The 20299-nt window shown below is 34.3% G+C and overlaps 1 protein-coding gene across 1 annotated transcript in view; it reads left to right on the top strand.

The window, feature by feature from the left end:
- The window catches only part of RAB11FIP2 (RAB11 family interacting protein 2), a 31169-nt gene extending 14563 nt beyond the window's left edge, over positions 1-16606 (top strand). The window contains exons 4-5 of the mRNA XM_009277909.2: positions 11474-11519; positions 15414-16606. Of these exons, the coding sequence (XP_009276184.1) occupies positions 11474-11519; positions 15414-15641 (274 nt within the window). The 3' untranslated portion in view covers positions 15642-16606. The remainder of the gene's footprint in view (positions 1-11473; positions 11520-15413) is intronic.
- Positions 16607-20299: the final 3693 nt, after the last annotated feature.

Genomic DNA, 20299 nt, shown 5'->3' with positions numbered 1-20299 from the left:
ACACACACACCCCTCTCCCACATACACTGTTACCAATAGATAAATATTTAAGCAGTTAAATAATTAACTTTTATTCATTTGCATTCTCATTTTTTTCTGTATATTAATGCCAGAAATTAACAGTCCCTTTTTTTCAAGGTAATGATTCATTTCTATTAAATAACTTAAATTTGGTAGAAATTGAATTTAAAATTAAAATGCTCCAAACTGAAATTTTAAGGTTGTAAAATAAATCCCCATTTAAAATGGAAAACGTGGTTCTAACAAATTTGGCTTTTTCCTGTCTAGTAATTCCTAAATTAATGACACAGTGGTATTTTCTTTTTAAAAAAAAAGTGATTTGTTTCTTGTTATCTTGTCCTTTAAGATTTTAGAACAGATTGATCTTACTGTGTCCCAACTCAGTTTTATTCATAGGTTAGAATGCATGCACTCCTGATTTAAACTTATAATAATTTTCTCAACAAAACTAATCATGGATGTGAATTAGATAAATGAACTGAAATGGAACTGCTATAGAAAAGATTTGGTTGCTAGAAGCTCATACAGACTTCAATGAATTATCTTCTTAGCGTCTTCTACAAGTCAAGTCAGTTCCTAGTGTCTTAAAGAACATGTTTACAGACAGAGTCTTAGAATATTATTTATTTAATAAAGGATTTCTCTACATTAGAGTAAGGTTAGGATGTAGCTTGGTTTGTCAGAAGTTAAACTTCCATTTAAATAAGCTCCTTTAAAGAGAAGTAATTTAAATAACAATTAAAATTACATAGCATTTTTTTTAAATGAAAAATGTATTCAGGCAGATGCTAGATATAAGTAGTGAAATCTTTTGAAGTTCTTGAATGCAGCAGATCTTGATAAATATAAATCTTTAACAGTAATCGTGATGTTGGATTTTTTTCTTTATTTTGTAATTAAAAAGCTCATCACAGTGCCCATTCAGGAGGACTCTAGTCATTTGTTCCTCTTCTTTGTATGAGTCTCTTTTACTAGTTCTTGACTTTTATGTAAACATAAACTTTTGATAAGACAGATATTCTGTTATAGAAAAGGTCAAACTGTTTACTATTTTTGGCTTTTTGAAAATAAGCTATTATGGAATAATATCTAGCATGCAGTAATTTAAGTTAGAAGCTCTCGATTTTTATATGCTCCAGTATTATGTTCTGTGAGAATCTTTTACAATAAGTTCACTTTCTAACAAATGTATCTTGTACAATGATTTTCTTTTGAAGTAGAAACTAATACAAAATGTGCATATTTAATAAGTTTACAGTTTAAGTTTACCTTTTATCTGTGGGGGATTTGTTGAATAGAATCAATTTTTAATTTTTCAAACTAGTAATACTGTGAAGAAAGAATTGTATAAATCTGTGGGCACAAAATAAATGAGGTTGAGTAACAAACTCAGTATGCAGAAAGCATACACAGGGAATTTAGACTTCGAGTTGCTTTTTATTTACTCAACATGCTATTAAGCTCTTTTGGATGGAAACCATTTCCGCAAGTAAACCAGGCGATGTCTTTTTATTAAGGTGCCTCCAAAATCAGTGTTCTGGTGTGGATGAGGAGTTTGCTTTGCAGGTGGATCTCCCAGTTAACCCCACTTAGCTAAGCCTTTGTTTGAGTGATGGAACGGTCCTGGGGCATGTGAACTGGATTCCTGTCTGATGAAACTCAACTGGAAGATGTATTCCAGGAGCACACCGTAGCCACAAAAGGGTGTTTAGTCTGTGTGACCAGGCTGGAGATAGTGCAAAGTGGAAGAAAAAAAACCCCACAACAACCCTTTTCCCCCACCCTCAAAAAAAAATGACCAAACCCAACTCCTTCATGTGCAAAGTGTGAAGGTCAGGTTCTTAGCACCAACGAACCTATGTCTGTAAAGTTAGTGCGAGTCTTTTCAGTGACTTTGGTGAGCTTTGGGTCAGGCTCAAGTGCATCCTGATTAATTGTGTTTGGTAATGTTGACTAAGCAGTAATGATGTGCGTGACAGCAGCTCATAACAACATCACTAACTGATGGCTAGGTGAGTTGCAGAACAGAGTTGCTGAATAGCCCTTCACCCAACCAGTCGTTAAGTGCTCACTGGCTGTGTGCATACTCTAATTACTCTTATAATTACTCTTATTTACTAATTAAAAGAATGAAGATAAATACATCTTCCACGTGTTTCTCAGCTGCTGATACAGAAAATGTAGAAGTGGTTCAGCAACAGTTACAGGATTTTTTTTCCGAAAAGCAAGAAGTATCCCATGATTATTTGAAAATTATTATTTATTTTTATAAGTATTATTTGTTATTGTTATTTGAAGAAGATTTAAGAAGTATTTTGGAAAAGCAAAACAAAACCTGCCTAGTTTGTGTATAATACTGGTTGTCAGGAAATCACAAAATATGGACCCCTAATTTCTGTTAATCTCTGCTCTGGCAAAGGCTTGTTCCGTGGCTTTGGCTAAATCACTTAGTCTCCCTGCTCCTCACCTGTAAAATGAGGATAATATTTTGTTACCTCTTACAAATGCTAGGTGGATAAATTAGTATTTTTTAAGGGTTTTATAGGGACGGTATTACAGTATTACATAAGTGTTAAGATTGGGGTTTTTTTATTGTCTGGTGTAGGTGTAATAAAGATATTTATGAGCTGATTTCTTGACAATTTAAAAATGCTGCAGTCTCATAGTGAAACGAGAATCCAGCGGATTTATATCATACAGCCAATGAAGAATTTTTAAGCACACAATATGTCTAGTATTTTTAGCCAGCATTTACGAATAATAGTTTTGTCTTCATACTTCTTAATCCACTGCTTTGAAACTTTTACCTAATATTATCTTAAATTGCATTCATTCTTACAGTTACTGCTATTGTCATGGCTCTCGAGGTTAATTTGCAGTCAGGAGCCACGTGGATTTTGCATTGAACACAGTTAAAGAAATTGAGGGTACTCCTGGAAAACAAAGATTTTTTTTATGCCATGACCAAACCTTGCGCATCATTTCTCTGGAATTGTTTGTGTTTAGGAAATACACTACAGTAGGCTAATAAACTGATGTGAAAATTTCTCAATTTACACCACTTGACAAGTGCTAAAAGAAAAGCATCTTTAATTTTAATGTGTTATTAGGACCTTTTTAGAGAGATTGTACAAGTTATTAACAAGCTCCTCTGAGACAGGAGACGGGTAATTAACAAGACCTACAGAAAGAGAGCTTAGGTAATTAACAAGATCTTAGGCACTGGACACAGGGAGAAACAAATAGTCCAATATTTAAAGCTGACAGGTTGTTACTAGTCTGATCAAATTCCAGGTCTGGGAAACTGAATTGATAGGTGTTTGGGAGCTTTCTAAGAAACATTATATATATAATATATGTATACATACACACAATATAAGTTTGTGTCTGTATATACATATATCTATACATATAGAGAGAGATACATTAAAAAAAACTTTTGAAGTAGCATTTCCATGACCTAAGTATTGTTAAACTTAGAGAAAAGAAGATTAAGGTTGTGCCTACATACTGGTTACACTTTATCTCAAGTTCTTGCAATAAATATGTTACATTCTAAGGACTATGGAAGAGGGAATAGTGGAGGAGAAAGAAACATGTATCTTACTAGGATTCACTGTAACAATTATGAATAATGCTCATATTTATAACATTAGTTATTGGTCAATTGGAGCAAAAAATACAAAAACATTATTTAATTTTTTTTCTGTGTTCTTTTACTGCTTCAGCCTTTTTTAAAAAAGTCAACTCAAAAAACCCCAAACCCAACCCTTAAACTTATCTCTTTTGCATCTTTCTGCTTTGTCTGTCATTTCCGAATGCTGTTATTTTCTTCAGCGTCTCTCCCCCATACTGTCATCACATGTAGCTGTTAGACCTGCCTGCCTCTCCAGTGATGCCTGTTCCAAACAAATCAGTATCTGCAGTTTCATTTTTCCCAATGGATGCAATGTTTGAGATAAGCAATTTCAAACATTTGATATGTCCATTACTAGATTGGGGGGGGGGGAAAAAAAGTGCCATGAAAACAGGAGGCTCTTGATAACCACAATGTGTTCAGATCATATTAAATAGTTAAGTCTAAGGAACAGCTGATGTCTGTTACATTTCAGCAAATATTAAAATTTTGTATGTGTGATGGTCAACTAGTTAGAGAAGCTTTTGCGAAATCATGGTGTTACTCTAGGTTACTGCTTGTCAGTTGAGCTATGTTAGTAGACCAGGTGCCTGGCTGTAGTCAACTGCTGTTGTGGAGTAAAACCTGTTAACTTATCTTCACTGTGGTTTAGGCTATTAGTGCAATAACTTCAACATCACCAAAGATAAATGACTCTTAAATGGTTTCAGTCTCGCCTATTACATGTGATGTGCCAGAGGCATAGTTACTGGCCACAGCTCCATTGGAATGAACCCCAGAAGTTGCCTGATCAGAGCAAAGGGTTGTAATGGCTGTGTATTTCTTTACCAAGTAGGTGATCCTTTTCCAGTGTACAATACAACTCACTATTTTTAATTTTCATATGCCTTTTTCAGAAATGTTGATGTCTAACAAGTTTATTACTGTGCTTGCTAGAGTAATAAAGTCTGTTCCGACGTTTTAACGTATATTTCTCTGTTAGTCAAAAAATGACATCAGGTGAACTATGCTATTTTCAGAATTTTGTTTCCTCTGTCAGTGTTAGCATGTCTTAATTTAAGAACAGTGTACTTCTGCATTGCTTTTCTTGAAATTAAAGGATTTTTTTCAGTTCTCTACTGAAATTTGACTAGACTTATCTCTAGTCAACTGTGATTATCTATAGTCTAGGTAGAATATTGATAGACTGCAACAGTACATTAATTATACTGTAGACTGTTAATATTTGTTAATTCGGTGTGGTAAAGCTGTTGGTAGAACGTTATTTCAACAAAACAAATACATTCCAGGTATGTGAGAGGTAACGGGAAATGATAGAACAAGCAGAAGTCATGCAAGGATTCTTAGTCTCCTGGTCTGTCCTGCCAAGACTGTTATTGTTCGATTTAGAAAGATCACTGCATGTGATGAGAGAACAATGAAATCTTGCCCAAAGCTACTACAAAGCAATGGTCACAGTATTTGGGGTGGTTTGGAGCAATCAATTCCTAGAGAGATATTGTAGAAATACTTAGTATTAATCTTGACTTTTGCAGACTCTTCACCAGCAATCACTTACTCCTAATTAGTTGTCTGTTTTAGGAACACTGTTTGGGAAGTTCATCCTGCTGGCTGCATGACAAGATTTTTTCAAGCTTTCATTGTCTGTTGGTGCACATTAGGGCATGTAAAAACTTTTTTGAGTGGATGCACGAGGCATATTATGTGACCCAAGGTGGAATGCACTACCTGTTCTATTTTCTTTAAAATAAATTAAATAGTTATATCCAGTTTCTGTATTAATAAATGCAGAAGCTATGTAAAATTGATGAACTTTTTTTTTTTTTCTGTTTCATTGTAAGAACTAAGAATTAGTGCTATTTTTTTAAGCATTTAAAAATGGTTGTGGAAGTTTCAATGCCAAATTTTACTTTAGGGTTGTTGGGTTTTTTGGTTGACTTAGAGATCTCTAATAGTAGAGTCTTTTAGTGCAAGTCCTGGCACAACTTTTAGTATAAAAGAACTTTAGTGGTCTCTTGAGGATAAAACTTCATTAGTTTTTTAGTCATAGCACAACTGCCTAGTAAAAGGAGAAATATTTCAATGCTTAAAAACATTAACTTTTTATGTAAAACTGTTGTTGTTTGTTTCCAGAAACTTAAATTAACATTCAGTTGAGTGCACTGTGTAAGATCACTTTGGAGTTTAGAATGTCTCGTAAGTCCTGAATAATAAGTGAATTTGCATGAGTAATGTGTCCAGCAGTGTGCAAGTACAAGTGCCATTGTTTTAAGATACTTCTATTTTTGGAAGGAGAAGGCTGGCATTCTTATAGAGCTCATGAATGCAGCCCTGTGTGCCTCCAGTTCCCTTGATCTGTATCCAGCAGTATCAGACACCTCGAAATCGGCCACCAGCCTATTGTGGATCCAAATTCATGTCTCTCTTCGAAATGAAGGCCTTTATACATGAAGGCAAAAATTTGTTAAATTCTTTGAGTTGTTTTAACTGAAAACCTCTATATAGTTGCATTGTCATGTTTCTACTGCACTAAATTTGAAATATACGTAAGCCACAAGAGAAAAGGCTGCTTCCTTGAAATGCATATTGTTCAGGACCATTATTGAGCACTGTATTCTGAGACTGTAACTTCTGATCTTATGGAACCTTCTGCTATCTTTAAACGGCTCTGTAGAGTGCAGCAGTATAGTCATGAACAGACCGTTTCCAAAGTAGTCTTATGTAAAGAATATGTAGCTTGAGAACAAATTATTTGCAAGAAAAGTGTATCCTACATTCAAAGTTCAGGGGTTTTGGTCCGGTTTCTTAACTCTTGGCATGAGACTTTATAGTAATATTAAGAAAATGGAGTAATAGCAACAAAACCTGATACTCTTTTTGTGTTCTCCTGGGGTTGCACATACTCCAGAAGGCCTTGGAGCATGGCTTGACAGCAGGACAATTTATATAGTGAGGTGTCTTAAGTGATGTTCCCCAGAATCTGATTGGGAAATAATTGTAATATGCTTACTCCATACTTGCTTAGCTGCCAGACATGACAGTCATTCCTTCTCAGAGTATAAAGTGATGTCTGCGTTGCCAGGCACAGCAGGCTAATAATATTCTATGGAAAGCAAAGTTTCTGAATTTCATTAACTGTATCTGATTTTATTCACTTCTTTTGTCTTTCTAGTACATTGGTAATAACTTACACTGCATCCTAATATTTCAAGGTTTTGATACGTGTTGTGAGAATCCAAAGAAGAGTGCATAAGCAATGCAATAAAAATCAGTCGAAAGACCGAGAAGTAGGAATAGGAATAATTTTTCAACTCTAATGGAAAATGAACATGGTAGAGCTTTGCTAATAACTTGTACATAGACGTTCCATATTAAAGGAAAAAACCTGAAAGCTCACACTGAGCACATAGGTATTTTGGTTATTTTACAAGATGTCAAGTTAACAAAGAAGATTTCAATACTTTGAATAGTAAAGATTAATGTAAATATTGTTTTAATTTCTAATAGTATACAGTACGGTGATCATATAACTAATACGAATAGCTAAAGATAAGTAAAAAGCTTTTGCTCCTTAAGAAAATATGCTTTCTATACAGCATAATTTAGGAGTCTGATTCCCATTCATTATGTTGTCAGAGTAAATGGTTCAGGCACTAAAATGTTTAAATCAGTTATAGGAAAGATTTTTTAAACACTGTTTTAATCTCTAGGCATTTAGAAGCTAAATATTTAAGCAGCCACTAGACCAAATGTTTGGATTTTTAACTACCATTAAACTTCAAAAGACAAAATTACAAGCTCCAGTCATAAACTTGAGCCTGTGATACATCCTAAACTCAGCTCCAGTGTGTTGAAGTTTCTATACAAACTGCAAATAATCAGCACGCAATGTAAGTATTTAACTACCTCATAAAAAGTAGGTGTTATGAAAAGAAAGAAAGTGTTTCATGTAGTTCTAATGAAATGTATTTAAATAGGGAAAATAACAAGAAAGTATAAAATAATATGTTTTTTATGATTATGAAATGGTCATCCAAAACACTCTACAGAATCAGCACTATAGTATGTCTGTCTCCTTCATTAGTTTATTCTGGTTTTATTTCTCATCACTTTTCTCCCCCCAGCAACATGGAAATAGGGAAGAGTTCTCATCTCAGATGAGCTAAAATTTAAATACAAGCTAATAAACCCCCAGAAATTCAAACAAACTTTACCGTTCAGTAAAATTGTAAAGAAAAAGTTGCAATAAAATAATGGATATGATTTTATCTGGTAAAAATAACTGATATAAAGTAACTGTTAAGGAAACTAATTGAATTCCCAGATGAGTGAAATGGGAGACATGACTAATTTCTCTGCTAGATTGAAGAAGTCTATTCTACCTATAGTGGGTTAGGGGCAGTGTAGAAGTTGGGTGGCTTGCTTGTTCAGAGTCATCTGCATGAACCTACTGCAGCTGATTTTGAATCTGTGCTGGTGTGATTTACCTCCTTTTTACTAGTTCCTAACTTTCTTGAAGGTGATTGGAATGAATGAAAGTTTATTAGCTGTAAGAGACAAACCATGGAGCTTCTGTTAAAAAATCATTATGGGTCCTGGACATCACCTTGAGGCACCTGAGACTCCACAGTGGTGGAGCGGGGGGCTTCTTGCTCTGACTGGATAAGTGGAAGAGGCAGAAAATGACTTGATTCCTTGAGATGATGAAGGTCACAAGAGCAAGAAGGTAGATGAGCTCTTTTCAGTGAACAGAAAGAGGAGTAGTCAAGCCAGTTTGTGTAGGTTGGAAGGTCTGTCCAGTAAGAAGGTGTTAGACTCAGATATAACACCTGGGAGTTTCACACAGTGTTAATGATGGTGAGCCAGAGAAACCCAGTTTGACTTTAGTTCTCAGGGTGAGTTGGCAGAAAGTCCATTTATTAGAAAAGAATCATCTTTTTACTTGTAAACTGAGCAAATTTAGTTTGGGCATAATTGAGAAACAATTGTAGAATCCCACAATACCACTTTTTTTTACAATCACTGTTCACAGAAAACTGCACTCAAAAAAAGCTAAAAGAAATTTTTTTCCCAAGCTGTGAACATAGTTTTTTCATGCTTCCATAGCAAAAGTTCCCTGCCCATTTATCAAACCCTGGGGAAAAAACAGAGATGGGACTATAACAAGCATTATCACTATGAACTGTGATTGTAACACAGCAAAAAAAATGACATTGTTTTTTATAATTGCTTAAATCAATGATTTCAGAGTGCTCTTAGGAAGTCAAGAAAATGGCTGCTCGAAGGAGGCTTATGATGGTTGTACAGCGTGTGGGCTGTGGTCCTAGAGGCGTGTTTTCTGTAAGCTATTACTAGTAATCAAGTGAGATGATAACTTTAGGGGTGTATTATTGTGATGAAATTTAAATTCAAAAATAAACGCTCTCATGAATTTCAGTACACCAAACATGCAACTCCCCCAACTGTATGCATTCATAATTTTAGAGTATTTTCTTTCAAGGTATTACTTGGTCCTTGGACAGTGAATTATGTGTACAGCAGTGAGAGCCTGCATCTGCTCACGCTCACCTCGGGCTGGAAGCGCTGGCAGGAAACCCTGTGGGGCTCAGTGAGGCCGTGGAGCTCCCACCTTCCTTAGCAGACAATCTGATTTAAAAAATGCAATCTCAGCACCTGTTTCTTCCTTGAGAAGCAGTATATTTTCCACATATCTCTTTAAAATATGGGTAAGAGTATTCATGGGGTTTGAGTTTTTATTGGTGAATATTTTGTTTAATGGTTTTTCATTTTTTTCAAGTATATTCAAGTTGCTCCATGTGAAATACACAGATGTGCTCTTTTGTAATTGCAGTTACATTGTCTGCAATGTTACGGAAATGACTGCAGGTTTTTTAGCTAAAAAACCCCCAAAACTAGTCCATATTGCCAGGGATTTATATTTCTAATTTTCAAACGCAACTTTTCGTAGTCAGAACTGCTGCTTTTCTTTTAAGCTGCTGCTATGAAAAAAGAGTCCCAGAACTTATTTCACAGAAACTATAAAGTCATTCAAGGCAATGAAAGATCTTGCTTTTTTAACCTTTCAGAAAGTCGCTCAGTTGAGCAGTCAGGCCGTATTATTCTATATCTTGTCTAACACGAGGAAACAGTCCCAAAAGAAAGATATCCCAAATTAACGCCACACTTCGTTAAACAGAGACATTCTTGGTTTTCACCAAGCTAATTCGATCCAGTTCAGTTAACTCATTTTTTTTGTACTCGGATCACAAAAGGCAGCCATGAATGAAGCAAGTTCATCATGTGTTTGACACATCAGTGTGGAACTAAAAGGCGGGCTGTGAGGGAGGGTTCCTGCCTTTAGCTTTTTAGACAATACCCGACGAAAGAGGCCCCTCATTCAAAACTGGTCTCCAGCAAACTAGGCAGACTGCTGTGAATCACTGTTACAAACAGGTATAATGGGAATTAGCCAGAACTTGATTCGTCAGACACCTCTTGATTTCTAGTTGTGACTGTTCATGTAATCCAATCTGTATCTAATATCCTCAGTCCAGCAGATGGTTCACGGAACTTCTGTATCGGCAAAAGACTGCCTACTTTGGAACTGAAAAATAATGTACAGAACAAAAAATTTTAATGTAAAAAAAAATTGTAAACTTTTTTTTTTACAGAAAAAAACCAGGTTTTACATTTCATGTAATTTACGTTTGTAAATTATGTCCCTTCCTCTTTTACACCATGAAATATATGGCTTATAAATTCAGATAAGTGCTGAACAGTCACAAAATACATGTTCCTTACTTTAAGCTACCTTTAAAATATAAGTGTAAACATATTTTTGTAACTTTTTGCATTATTCTTAGTCAACAGACGTCGCCCTTGACAGCCAGTACATGCAATCTAACTAATAGATTCTGTGATGTGAAAGAATGTCTGCTATGATGCTAACAAGTAAATAGTATTTGTGAGTCATACGCAAATTCTGAACACATTTTCAGAGAGTTAGTTTTCTCTCCAAACTTGCTGTAGCAAGTACATAAGGACATAGCAGCGCTGATTTTTGAAGATACTTGCTAATAATTACATCAACCTGAGAGACCAGTGGACCGTTTCTTAGGCCTGAGACTTAGGCGATGGCTGCTTTTATCAATATCAACTGCATTTTTGCAGTTGAGGAAGAAAAAAACTCAACACAACAACATCATGAAATAGCTTTGCTTTTTGGATATGTGGGATAATCACTAGGTTTATAAAATAATAGATTATTTACTCAATTTTAAGTACAAAACAAATGTTGCTGACAGAAGATGGCTTTTCAGCTCTCACTTAAGCTGGTGATCTCACTGGAATTTCTAAAGGACGTTTCTCCTCTAGCAGCTGCCACGAAAGCTGGGAATACATGTTAGTCTGTAGGGTTTTGTTGTTGTTTTTTTAACAATCTCATCCCAGGGACCTGTTTCCAGAATATTTCATTTAAAGGATCTCTTTTTGCTTAGAAGCTCGAGGTAAGTCTAGAAATAAGAGAAGAGCTAGGGAAGCCCAATCTGTAATATCCTTTCTTGTATTTCTTAATTACTTATTCAAATTTTATGACAAAAAGAATATGAAAAATACAAAAAATTGTGAACAAAGAATATATGAAAATTTCCATTAACTTTGAATGTTTCCTACTTCTCCTAAGTTCAACAAATCAAGAAAATAAATCATACTAAACATTTTATAGCTATATACCTAATTCAGTAGTGTCTTCTAGTAGATGTTTTAGTTAGATAAGTATGCACTGCTAATATTTGGGGTTTTGTTTTTTTCCCACAGTTTTAATACGAATCCTTCTGGCATTGAGGACCTCAGGAAAACAATGGTGAGTTATGAAGTGTTATGGAAAGCCATCAGTAAATGCCAACTAATTGGTGCTTGACACAATATAAGCTATTATTCTTGTTTAACCTCTTATAAGGAAATGTTGGGGGTTTTTTGTTTTTCTTTTGACGTATCCAGAAAATCTAATTAGAAAATTACAGGCTTAATATAAATTTGGAAATAAAGAAGAGTTTAACACTCAATATGCAGTGTTATTCTGGTATGATGATGTAGAGAAGAAGGGAAAAATTAGATCTTTGCACAGAAAGTGAAAAGAAAACTGTTGCTTTGCGGTATTTCAGATGACTCTAGAGAAGTAATAGTCAGGTGAGGAACTCTGTATTAGGCAGTGATGTATTAATTGACTTAACAGGAGTTTCCTATCACTGTAGGACTTGACTTGAGGACAGTCTTTAGATGGCAAATCAAAATGGAAGTAATGAACTGATGCATGATAGGTAATACAAATATGAACTGATGCATGATAGGATTAATAATACAAAAAAAAGAGCACCAGCCTCTCAGAAAACACTAAAAAATAGAAATCCTAGAAGTTATTATTCAGAATACTCTTTTGACTCTAAAAGTACCTACAATAAATTGTGTACTAAGAAAAAACCAAAAAAATCCACAGATTTCCTATGCAGTGTCTTTGTTTGAAGTAAAATGTCTTACTAGAATTTGTTCTGTGAATAGATGAAATCTTTAAAAGTAGGTTTGTTTTCATTTTTTAAAATATATAGAAAGCAAGTTTCACAAGCAAATATGTTTTTGTACTGTTTGGTTTTTGCTGGTTTATGTAAATGACTTGTAATAACATTTGATGTTATTGTAAATGCCCAAGTTTTTATAATGTAAGTAACTGGTGGGAGATGTCAGAGTATATGAAGGCTGCCTTTGATCAGATAGTAAACTGAATTCTACCAGGCGGTTACTTAATCTCTGACAAAAAGCGACATCAAAAAATTGATTTAACTTAGCAGCTATTGTCTGTAAAGTAACTATAATTACAGTTTCTATGTGCTTGCAAATGTACTCCCGCAAATCATGTAATTTATTGCTGGTAAAAGCATCGGTTTAATTCTTTTAAGAAATAAGATGTGAATTGTTTTATTTAAAGGATTTAAAGGTGATAAAAGAAATCCTTGATGATTTTTCTTTTGGAATACCAGCTATCCTAGATGTCAGTTGTAGGATTATGAGGTGGTGCTCATTTAAGACAAAATACAAATTAGGAGGAGAAGAAACTGTATCTCAACCATAGTTCTGAATGAAACTGTTTGAATTTTTTTTTACATATTCAAGATTGCTTTCTAAGGTGTTTGAAGTAATTTATTATTAGGTTCTGCAATAACAGCCGTCACCAAGTTGTTATATTTCTTCCTTATGCATCACATTTAGTAATTATGTTTGTATGTCTTCTACTCTGGTGCCAACACCTGTCTCTGAAAGCAGTGTTTAAATGGGAGCAGTAGCCAGTTGAAAGGGCATCGTGAGCTCTTTAAGGCCTAATTAAGAACTGAAAGGAAGATGAAGTAAGTAGGACAAAAGATGTGGAAAGTGGCTTAGATGATATTCCCAGAGTAGAATTCCTCATTAGAACAATAAAGAGATGATCAGAGATTGCCAGGCCTTCATTTTATCTAACTCCATTTCCTCTGGCTGTCAGTGTGTACCCCAATAGTATTTTGTAGCCGAGACAATCGTTCTTTGCATAGCTTGTTATTTAGAATCTTTTTTTCTTAATAATTCATTATAAGATTAATGTTTTGTATTAAAATTATAGTATCTGTTTTTGTAAAGATATAGTTGTTCCTTATACATTTAAGTATCACTTATTTGCTCAAACTGAACATTTAAAATGTTAATTTTAACATCCTTAAACATTTAAGTATCACTTATTTGCTCAGATGGAACATTTAAAATCTTAACTTTAACATCCTTATACATTTAAGTATCACTTATTTGCTCAAACTGAACATTTAAAATCTTCTTAACTTTAACAATATTTATTTCTAAGTACTAACATCCTTTAACTAGAATTTTCTTGTGTAATTAATGTCATAGGTTATTCCACCCCAAAGATCTATGTGGAGCATGTGTATGACAAAACATCTTTAAAGCATATGTATTACACACGATTTTCCAGTAAACTTTATATAATAATTAAAGACATCATTGCATCTTAATTCCTCTTCCTTTGCCAAATCAGAAAATTAGGGAAACCCTGTATTTTAGACGTGGAAGTGTTAATGCTGTCTTTTCCAATGTGTACAAAAATTGAGTACCGTAAAGAGAAAATTTTACTTCCTTCTTGTAGAAGAAAATGTGCTAAAAATATAATGACCACAAAGCGAAGTTATTTTCTCTTCTATACTTGTTGGAAATCAATTACTAACCAATTTATAAATTTCATCAAGTTAGCCATTTTAATAAAGTGGGAGTTATTGATCACTTACAATCTTGTAACTTGATAAGTTTAAAATACTGAATACACGTACATGAACGTGACATTAAATATCTCAAATGTAGTGAGAAACCCTTAAAAGCACATATTTTCGAGAGCTACTATTAGAATATAATTGATGGAGAGAAGCTGACTGATCTGTTGTACTTCAGCCTATTTGCAGTGCACCATCACTTTTAATGAGGTTTGTTTGAAAACTTTGGCCACCTGCATATTTTAATGATTCGACATATGCCACTGTGCAAATATGGAGCTGTATGGAAAGAGAAAGAATGGAGCATGGAAAAGGAATGAATATGACTTTATTATGTGGTGTGCTTCCTAGCTGTGCAAGCTTTATGATTTTTAATGACAAGTTTCTACTGTAAACAAAAGTTGTCTTGTGTTCTTCTGCCCTGTTAGAGGTGCAGGATTTGAGAGGTTAGATTATTTTACTTAATTAGAGGTTCCATATCTTTTTAAATGTCTCCATTTCTGAATCAGATAAAACTTACTGCTTAGCATGTCTAATGGCGCTAATACTTTTATAAACCAACTCTCACAATCTTTTTCTCAGTTACACATTTCCATATTTTTCATAATCTGGTTACTTAAGGTCACAGCTAATTCTTCTTGACACAGAATAAGACATTCAAGTTTATAGTTTTTTGGATCGCGTGTTGCCGTTTGTTAAGGGGACTAATTTGTCCATCTCCGCTAATACCTGCACTTACTGAGTCGTCAGAAATCATTACAGAAACAATTCTGTTTTCCCTACTGCTTAATTCTGGGCCCCTCCTGCTTTAAAGCAAGCAAGCAGGCAAGCAAGATCTTTCAGTAGTACGCATTTCTGTCTTAAGTGCTCTGGTGCACATAAGATGCAGCCTTTTAGCTTCACCTGAAACTTAAAATTGAAAGTTTTATTATCTGATTCAGAGGCCAAGGCCTGGAGAACCACTGATGACTAAAAATAGAATATGAAAGACAGATGAGGGCTGATGTCATTTAGAGCTACGTTTTGCTATGATATGCTCAAAAGGCAAGAACTCAGGAAAGTTACAGTAGGACTTGAATTCTCGGGGCTCTTTCTCTTGCTCTTCTATAATTAAGGTTACCACATAGCTGGTTTCCCAAAATGGACCTGCTAACTGTCCTTGTGGTTACTGCTTGGGTGGTTAATAACTGTGTATAATCTCACTGAGAACAATATTTTTTCTGAGATGACAGTACGGGAAACTTACTTCAAACTGGGCAACCTATCTCCAGTTGTCTGCCCCAGCGGGGGTATTGGAGGGAAAAGCTCTAGAGCAAATGGAGGTATGTTGTCTAAGTAAAGTTGCTTCTGTCAAGAGGTGCGCGAGACACATATGAAAAGCGATAACCCATCAATTTGTTCAGAACACTGAACTATTTCATAAAATCTGATGGTTTTTTTAAACTTACCCGTAGGATGGAAATCCTTTTGACGCCACTGCAGGATACCGTAACCTTACTTACGAAGAGGTTTTGCAGGAGCTGGTGAAACATAAAGAGCAACTTAAGAAGAAGGACACCCATATTCGTGAACTTGAAGATTACATTGATAATCTTCTTGTACGAGTAATGGAAGAAACACCTAGTATTCTCAGAGTGCCATATGAACCTTCTCGAAAAGCTGGCAAATTTTCCAAAAGCTAAGATAGCAATACTTGATGGTACTTTCTGCTGAATGCGTTAGTGGAAGGAAATCACACTTTAACATTTTGACTTATCTTCATTCCTTTTCTCCTAAGAAATTCCAGGAACGGGGGGAGGATGGGACTATGGCATGGGTTTTTTTCATTTGTTTTTTACTCCAAACGCTAGCAGGGACTTCCAAAAGTAATATTCTGTTAGATCACCTAAATAACTTTTTTTTTCTTTTTGAAAATACCTTTAGGTACAGAATAATTACAGTAGAGTTAATAATGCACATTAAATATGTCCATACAGTTTATATAATATCTTAGTGTTCACCGTGTGGCAGTTTCAACTGGGAAGCCTGTGCTGTTATGAATGTTTTCTTGAATGATTATTGGTATTATGCAAATATATCGATTCTGATATTACAGCATGCCATCAAGACCACTGTTTTCAAGCCAATGTAGTACGCTTTACTAAACCTAAGTGTGGTTTGTTGCAATGGAATGTAGTTTGTTCTACACATATTAGAGGAAAACAGTGATGCACAATCTTTGCAGAGTAAATGCTGTATTCTATACAATGTGCTTTTTGTATAACAATGTAAAAAATAGCACGCCATTTCAGTAATGGCACATGCTGGAATCAGTTATTTTACACTTAAATGCTGAATTTTGTGTATAATGATTGAACTTTGGTAGTGAGCTCATGACATAAGGTTGTTTTGAGGATCTTTTTGTATGAAGTTATTGCATGCCTTTTTATATGTTAAAGTACTTTGAACAGTGTTAATAGAGTCAGAGGTAGAACTGGAGAAAAGTATGGAATAAAGATATGAATACTTTGTTTAGTCAAAGTCTACTACAGTGAAAATGTGGAAGAAATGAACAGACTGACTTAAATAGACATGATGATTCAAAAAATATAGAACTGACTCAATTTAAGGTTGAGTTTTACATTATATATGTCTTAGGTTTTTTAAATCTTATCACAATAGTATATGCCTCCTTTTGACGCCACTGCAGGATACCGTAACCTTACTTACGAAGAGGTTTTGCAGGAGCTGGTGAAACATAAAGAGCAACTTAAGAAGAAGGACACCCATATTCGTGAACTTGAAGATTACATTGATAATCTTCTTGTACGAGTAATGGAAGAAACACCTAGTATTCTCAGAGTGCCATATGAACCTTCTCGAAAAGCTGGCAAATTTTCCAAAAGCTAAGATAGCAATACTTGATGGTACTTTCTGCTGAATGCGTTAGTGGAAGGAAATCACACTTTAACATTTTGACTTATCTTCATTCCTTTTCTCCTAAGAAATTCCAGGAACGGGGGGAGGATGGGACTATGGCATGGGTTTTTTTCATTTGTTTTTTACTCCAAACGCTAGCAGGGACTTCCAAAAGTAATATTCTGTTAGATCACCTAAATAACTTTTTTTTTCTTTTTGAAAATACCTTTAGGTACAGAATAATTACAGTAGAGTTAATAATGCACATTAAATATGTCCATACAGTTTATATAATATCTTAGTGTTCACCGTGTGGCAGTTTCAACTGGGAAGCCTGTGCTGTTATGAATGTTTTCTTGAATGATTATTGGTATTATGCAAATATATCGATTCTGATATTACAGCATGCCATCAAGACCACTGTTTTCAAGCCAATGTAGTACGCTTTACTAAACCTAAGTGTGGTTTGTTGCAATGGAATGTAGTTTGTTCTACACATATTAGAGGAAAACAGTGATGCACAATCTTTGCAGAGTAAATGCTGTATTCTATACAATGTGCTTTTTGTATAACAATGTAAAAAATAGCACGCCATTTCAGTAATGGCACATGCTGGAATCAGTTATTTTACACTTAAATGCTGAATTTTGTGTATAATGATTGAACTTTGGTAGTGAGCTCATGACATAAGGTTGTTTTGAGGATCTTTTTGTATGAAGTTATTGCATGCCTTTTTATATGTTAAAGTACTTTGAACAGTGTTAATAGAGTCAGAGGTAGAACTGGAGAAAAGTATGGAATAAAGATATGAATACTTTGTTTAGTCAAAGTCTACTACAGTGAAAATGTGGAAGAAATGAACAGACTGACTTAAATAGACATGATGATTCAAAAAATATAGAACTGACTCAATTTAAGGTTGAGTTTTACATTATATATGTCTTAGGTTTTTTAAATCTTATCACAATGAAGTATATGCCTTTAGAAATAGGCTATGTTGCTTAAACACATACAGAGTACTTAGAAAGGCTTTTCATTTAAAAAAAAATCTGTATTCCTTGTACTTCTAAAAGTCAGTTTTCACTGAGGCAAATGAAAGAAGAATGAAGTAAATGTCTTCCTGATCATTTAATAATTGTTTGTAAAATGTCATATGAAAAAGGTATCTGTTTTTCAATAAATTGGCAAAATATAGTGATGAATGTATAATGGGAAAATACTGTAGAAGAATCCTCACAGTATTAACATAAATAGATTTTCATTTTAATTTCCTTCATAAGAGTCTCAGTTGAAGAGTCTCAGTTGGTTTTTCTGTTGCTGTGAAACAGTAAGATGATATTAAAAAAAAAGTACAGAGAATATTTTAGATTTGGATTTAAGAAAACTGACTGTCTTTTCCTCCTCCTCTTCTTTTTCTACACCTGATCTTTTTTTTTTTTCCTTACAGCACCATGTAATGGCTGTTGCTGAGGAGGAAAACAAAGCTTGAAATTAAATTCCAATTTTTTTTTGTTGTAGTAAAAGATCTAAATATGTTTTCATTTTTAAAACTGCAAAAATTAGTAATATCTTGAATATGATCTGGAAAAGTTGAAAAACTTCTACTATCTCAATGCTTTCGATGGTGTTAGTATTGTATGACAGCACAGAATTATTCTTGTTTGAAAAAAATACTTCTTTGTACAATTGTTCTCAGACTTCATTTACTTATTTTTGGCTATTTCTCCTTTTCCTTTTCCTTTCTTCTTCTTTCTTCTTCTTCTTTCTTCTTCTTCTTTCTTCTTCTTCTTCTTTCTTCTTCTTCTTCTTTTTTCTTCTTCTTCTTCTTAGTATTGTATGACAGCACAGAATTATTCTTGTTTGAAAAAAATACTTCTTTGTACAATTGTTCTCAGACTTCATTTACTTATTTTTGGCTATTTCTCCTTTTCCTTTTCCTTTCTTCTTCTTTCTTCTTCTTTCTTCTTCTTCTTTCTTCTTCTTTTTTTTTTAGCAACTACCTCCCATCCCCCTAGCACTATGTCCCTGAAATGTTCCCAACCCACCATTGGGATCCATTAGCATAGATCCTTGTGCCTGGATGGAGCCTGAGCGATTCAAGCCCTACCTAATTGTAGTGCTCTGCATTTAGATGTTTGTAGCACAGAAATGGGCCCACTTCATCAGGTAGTCTCTCTCTTTTGACAACCTAAGGATTTATCGAGTTCGGTACCTCATAAAGCACGTGAATGTTCTTTTGACCCACTTAAGATCTAAATGACTGTAAATTTGTTGTAATATATTCAAAGTGCCAAAGGTTATGTACTAAGTTATGGTACGTTTACTGTTGGAAGTTAGGTTTTGCACTCAATTAGATTTTAATTTCCTAATTACACCAAGATGTATTTCAGTTACTCAGTATTTCCATAAAAGTTCTTAAACATTTTCAAATGTTTGGCCAAAGCAAGTGGTTTTCTCATATTGTTAATGGGGAAGTGTTGTGCAATTGTTTTGAATTCCAGAGTCATTTTCAAACTGACTGGTATGAGACCATCTGTAGTAATGATTAAATCATACACACCGATGTTTAACAAGTAAACTAACCAGAGAATATGCTCCAATGACTTTTCACTTGCAAGCCAACTTGTAATTATTAAAATGAAACTCTACTATATTTAGCACCTCTGAAATCACTTCTTTTAGAATGTAAATGTAGAATATCAAACTGCATAATTGACTAAAAGCAGATCATTTGACATATTTGCATACCAAGAACGATAAGCAGATTAAAGGTAGCGAAAAGATCAATTTTTGTGCATTAGTGGAGAAATTTAGTGAAGCTTTGAATGTGCTGTCTAGTCTTTATCTGATCTGTAAATGAATAAAAGCACCTTTTGTTTCTAACAGTTTGTCAAGAAAGAGGGGAGAATGACAAATGCAGTTTAGGACAAGGTAAAGTTACACAGAGAGGCCGAACGGGACATTTACAACTATGAAAATATTTTTATAGAGTTCTTACAGCTGAAGATGTAGGCTGCTTTTGGAGCAATTCTGGAAAGATTACATGCACGTCACTTTCTGCTTAGAAAGAAAATTTTAAGTTTTTTCTATATTTTGAGAGTATTTTTGAAAAGCATCTTCACCCCACATGTATTTTTTGAACCATGCAGCTTTCGAATGAAAACATTTCATACAGAGTAATTTACATGTTGAAAACAAAGAAAGTTCTGTTTCTCCCATAGGATAAAATTGTAAACGTTCTTGCAGATCATTTTAAAACCATAAGAACTTGCCACTTACAGTCAGTCTTTCTTGCCCTTTAAAATGTAGGGATGAAAATTTTGGACATCTCCACATTATTTTGATTTTTTTCTCTCAAAAATTAGCATAAGAGTTCATCCATGCACACACTATACTTTGAAATTATCCTTTGAAACAGCTCTGCTCATAGCCACGTGCTTTG

The sequence above is a fragment of the Aptenodytes forsteri genome, unplaced genomic scaffold (genome assembly GCF_000699145.1).
Source record: "Aptenodytes forsteri isolate BGI_AS27 unplaced genomic scaffold, ASM69914v1 Scaffold15, whole genome shotgun sequence".
Classification (NCBI taxonomy): Eukaryota; Metazoa; Chordata; class Aves; order Sphenisciformes; family Spheniscidae; genus Aptenodytes; species Aptenodytes forsteri.
Note: the sequence above shows the minus strand (reverse complement) of the source record. Positions and strands in the feature narration are given on the sequence as shown.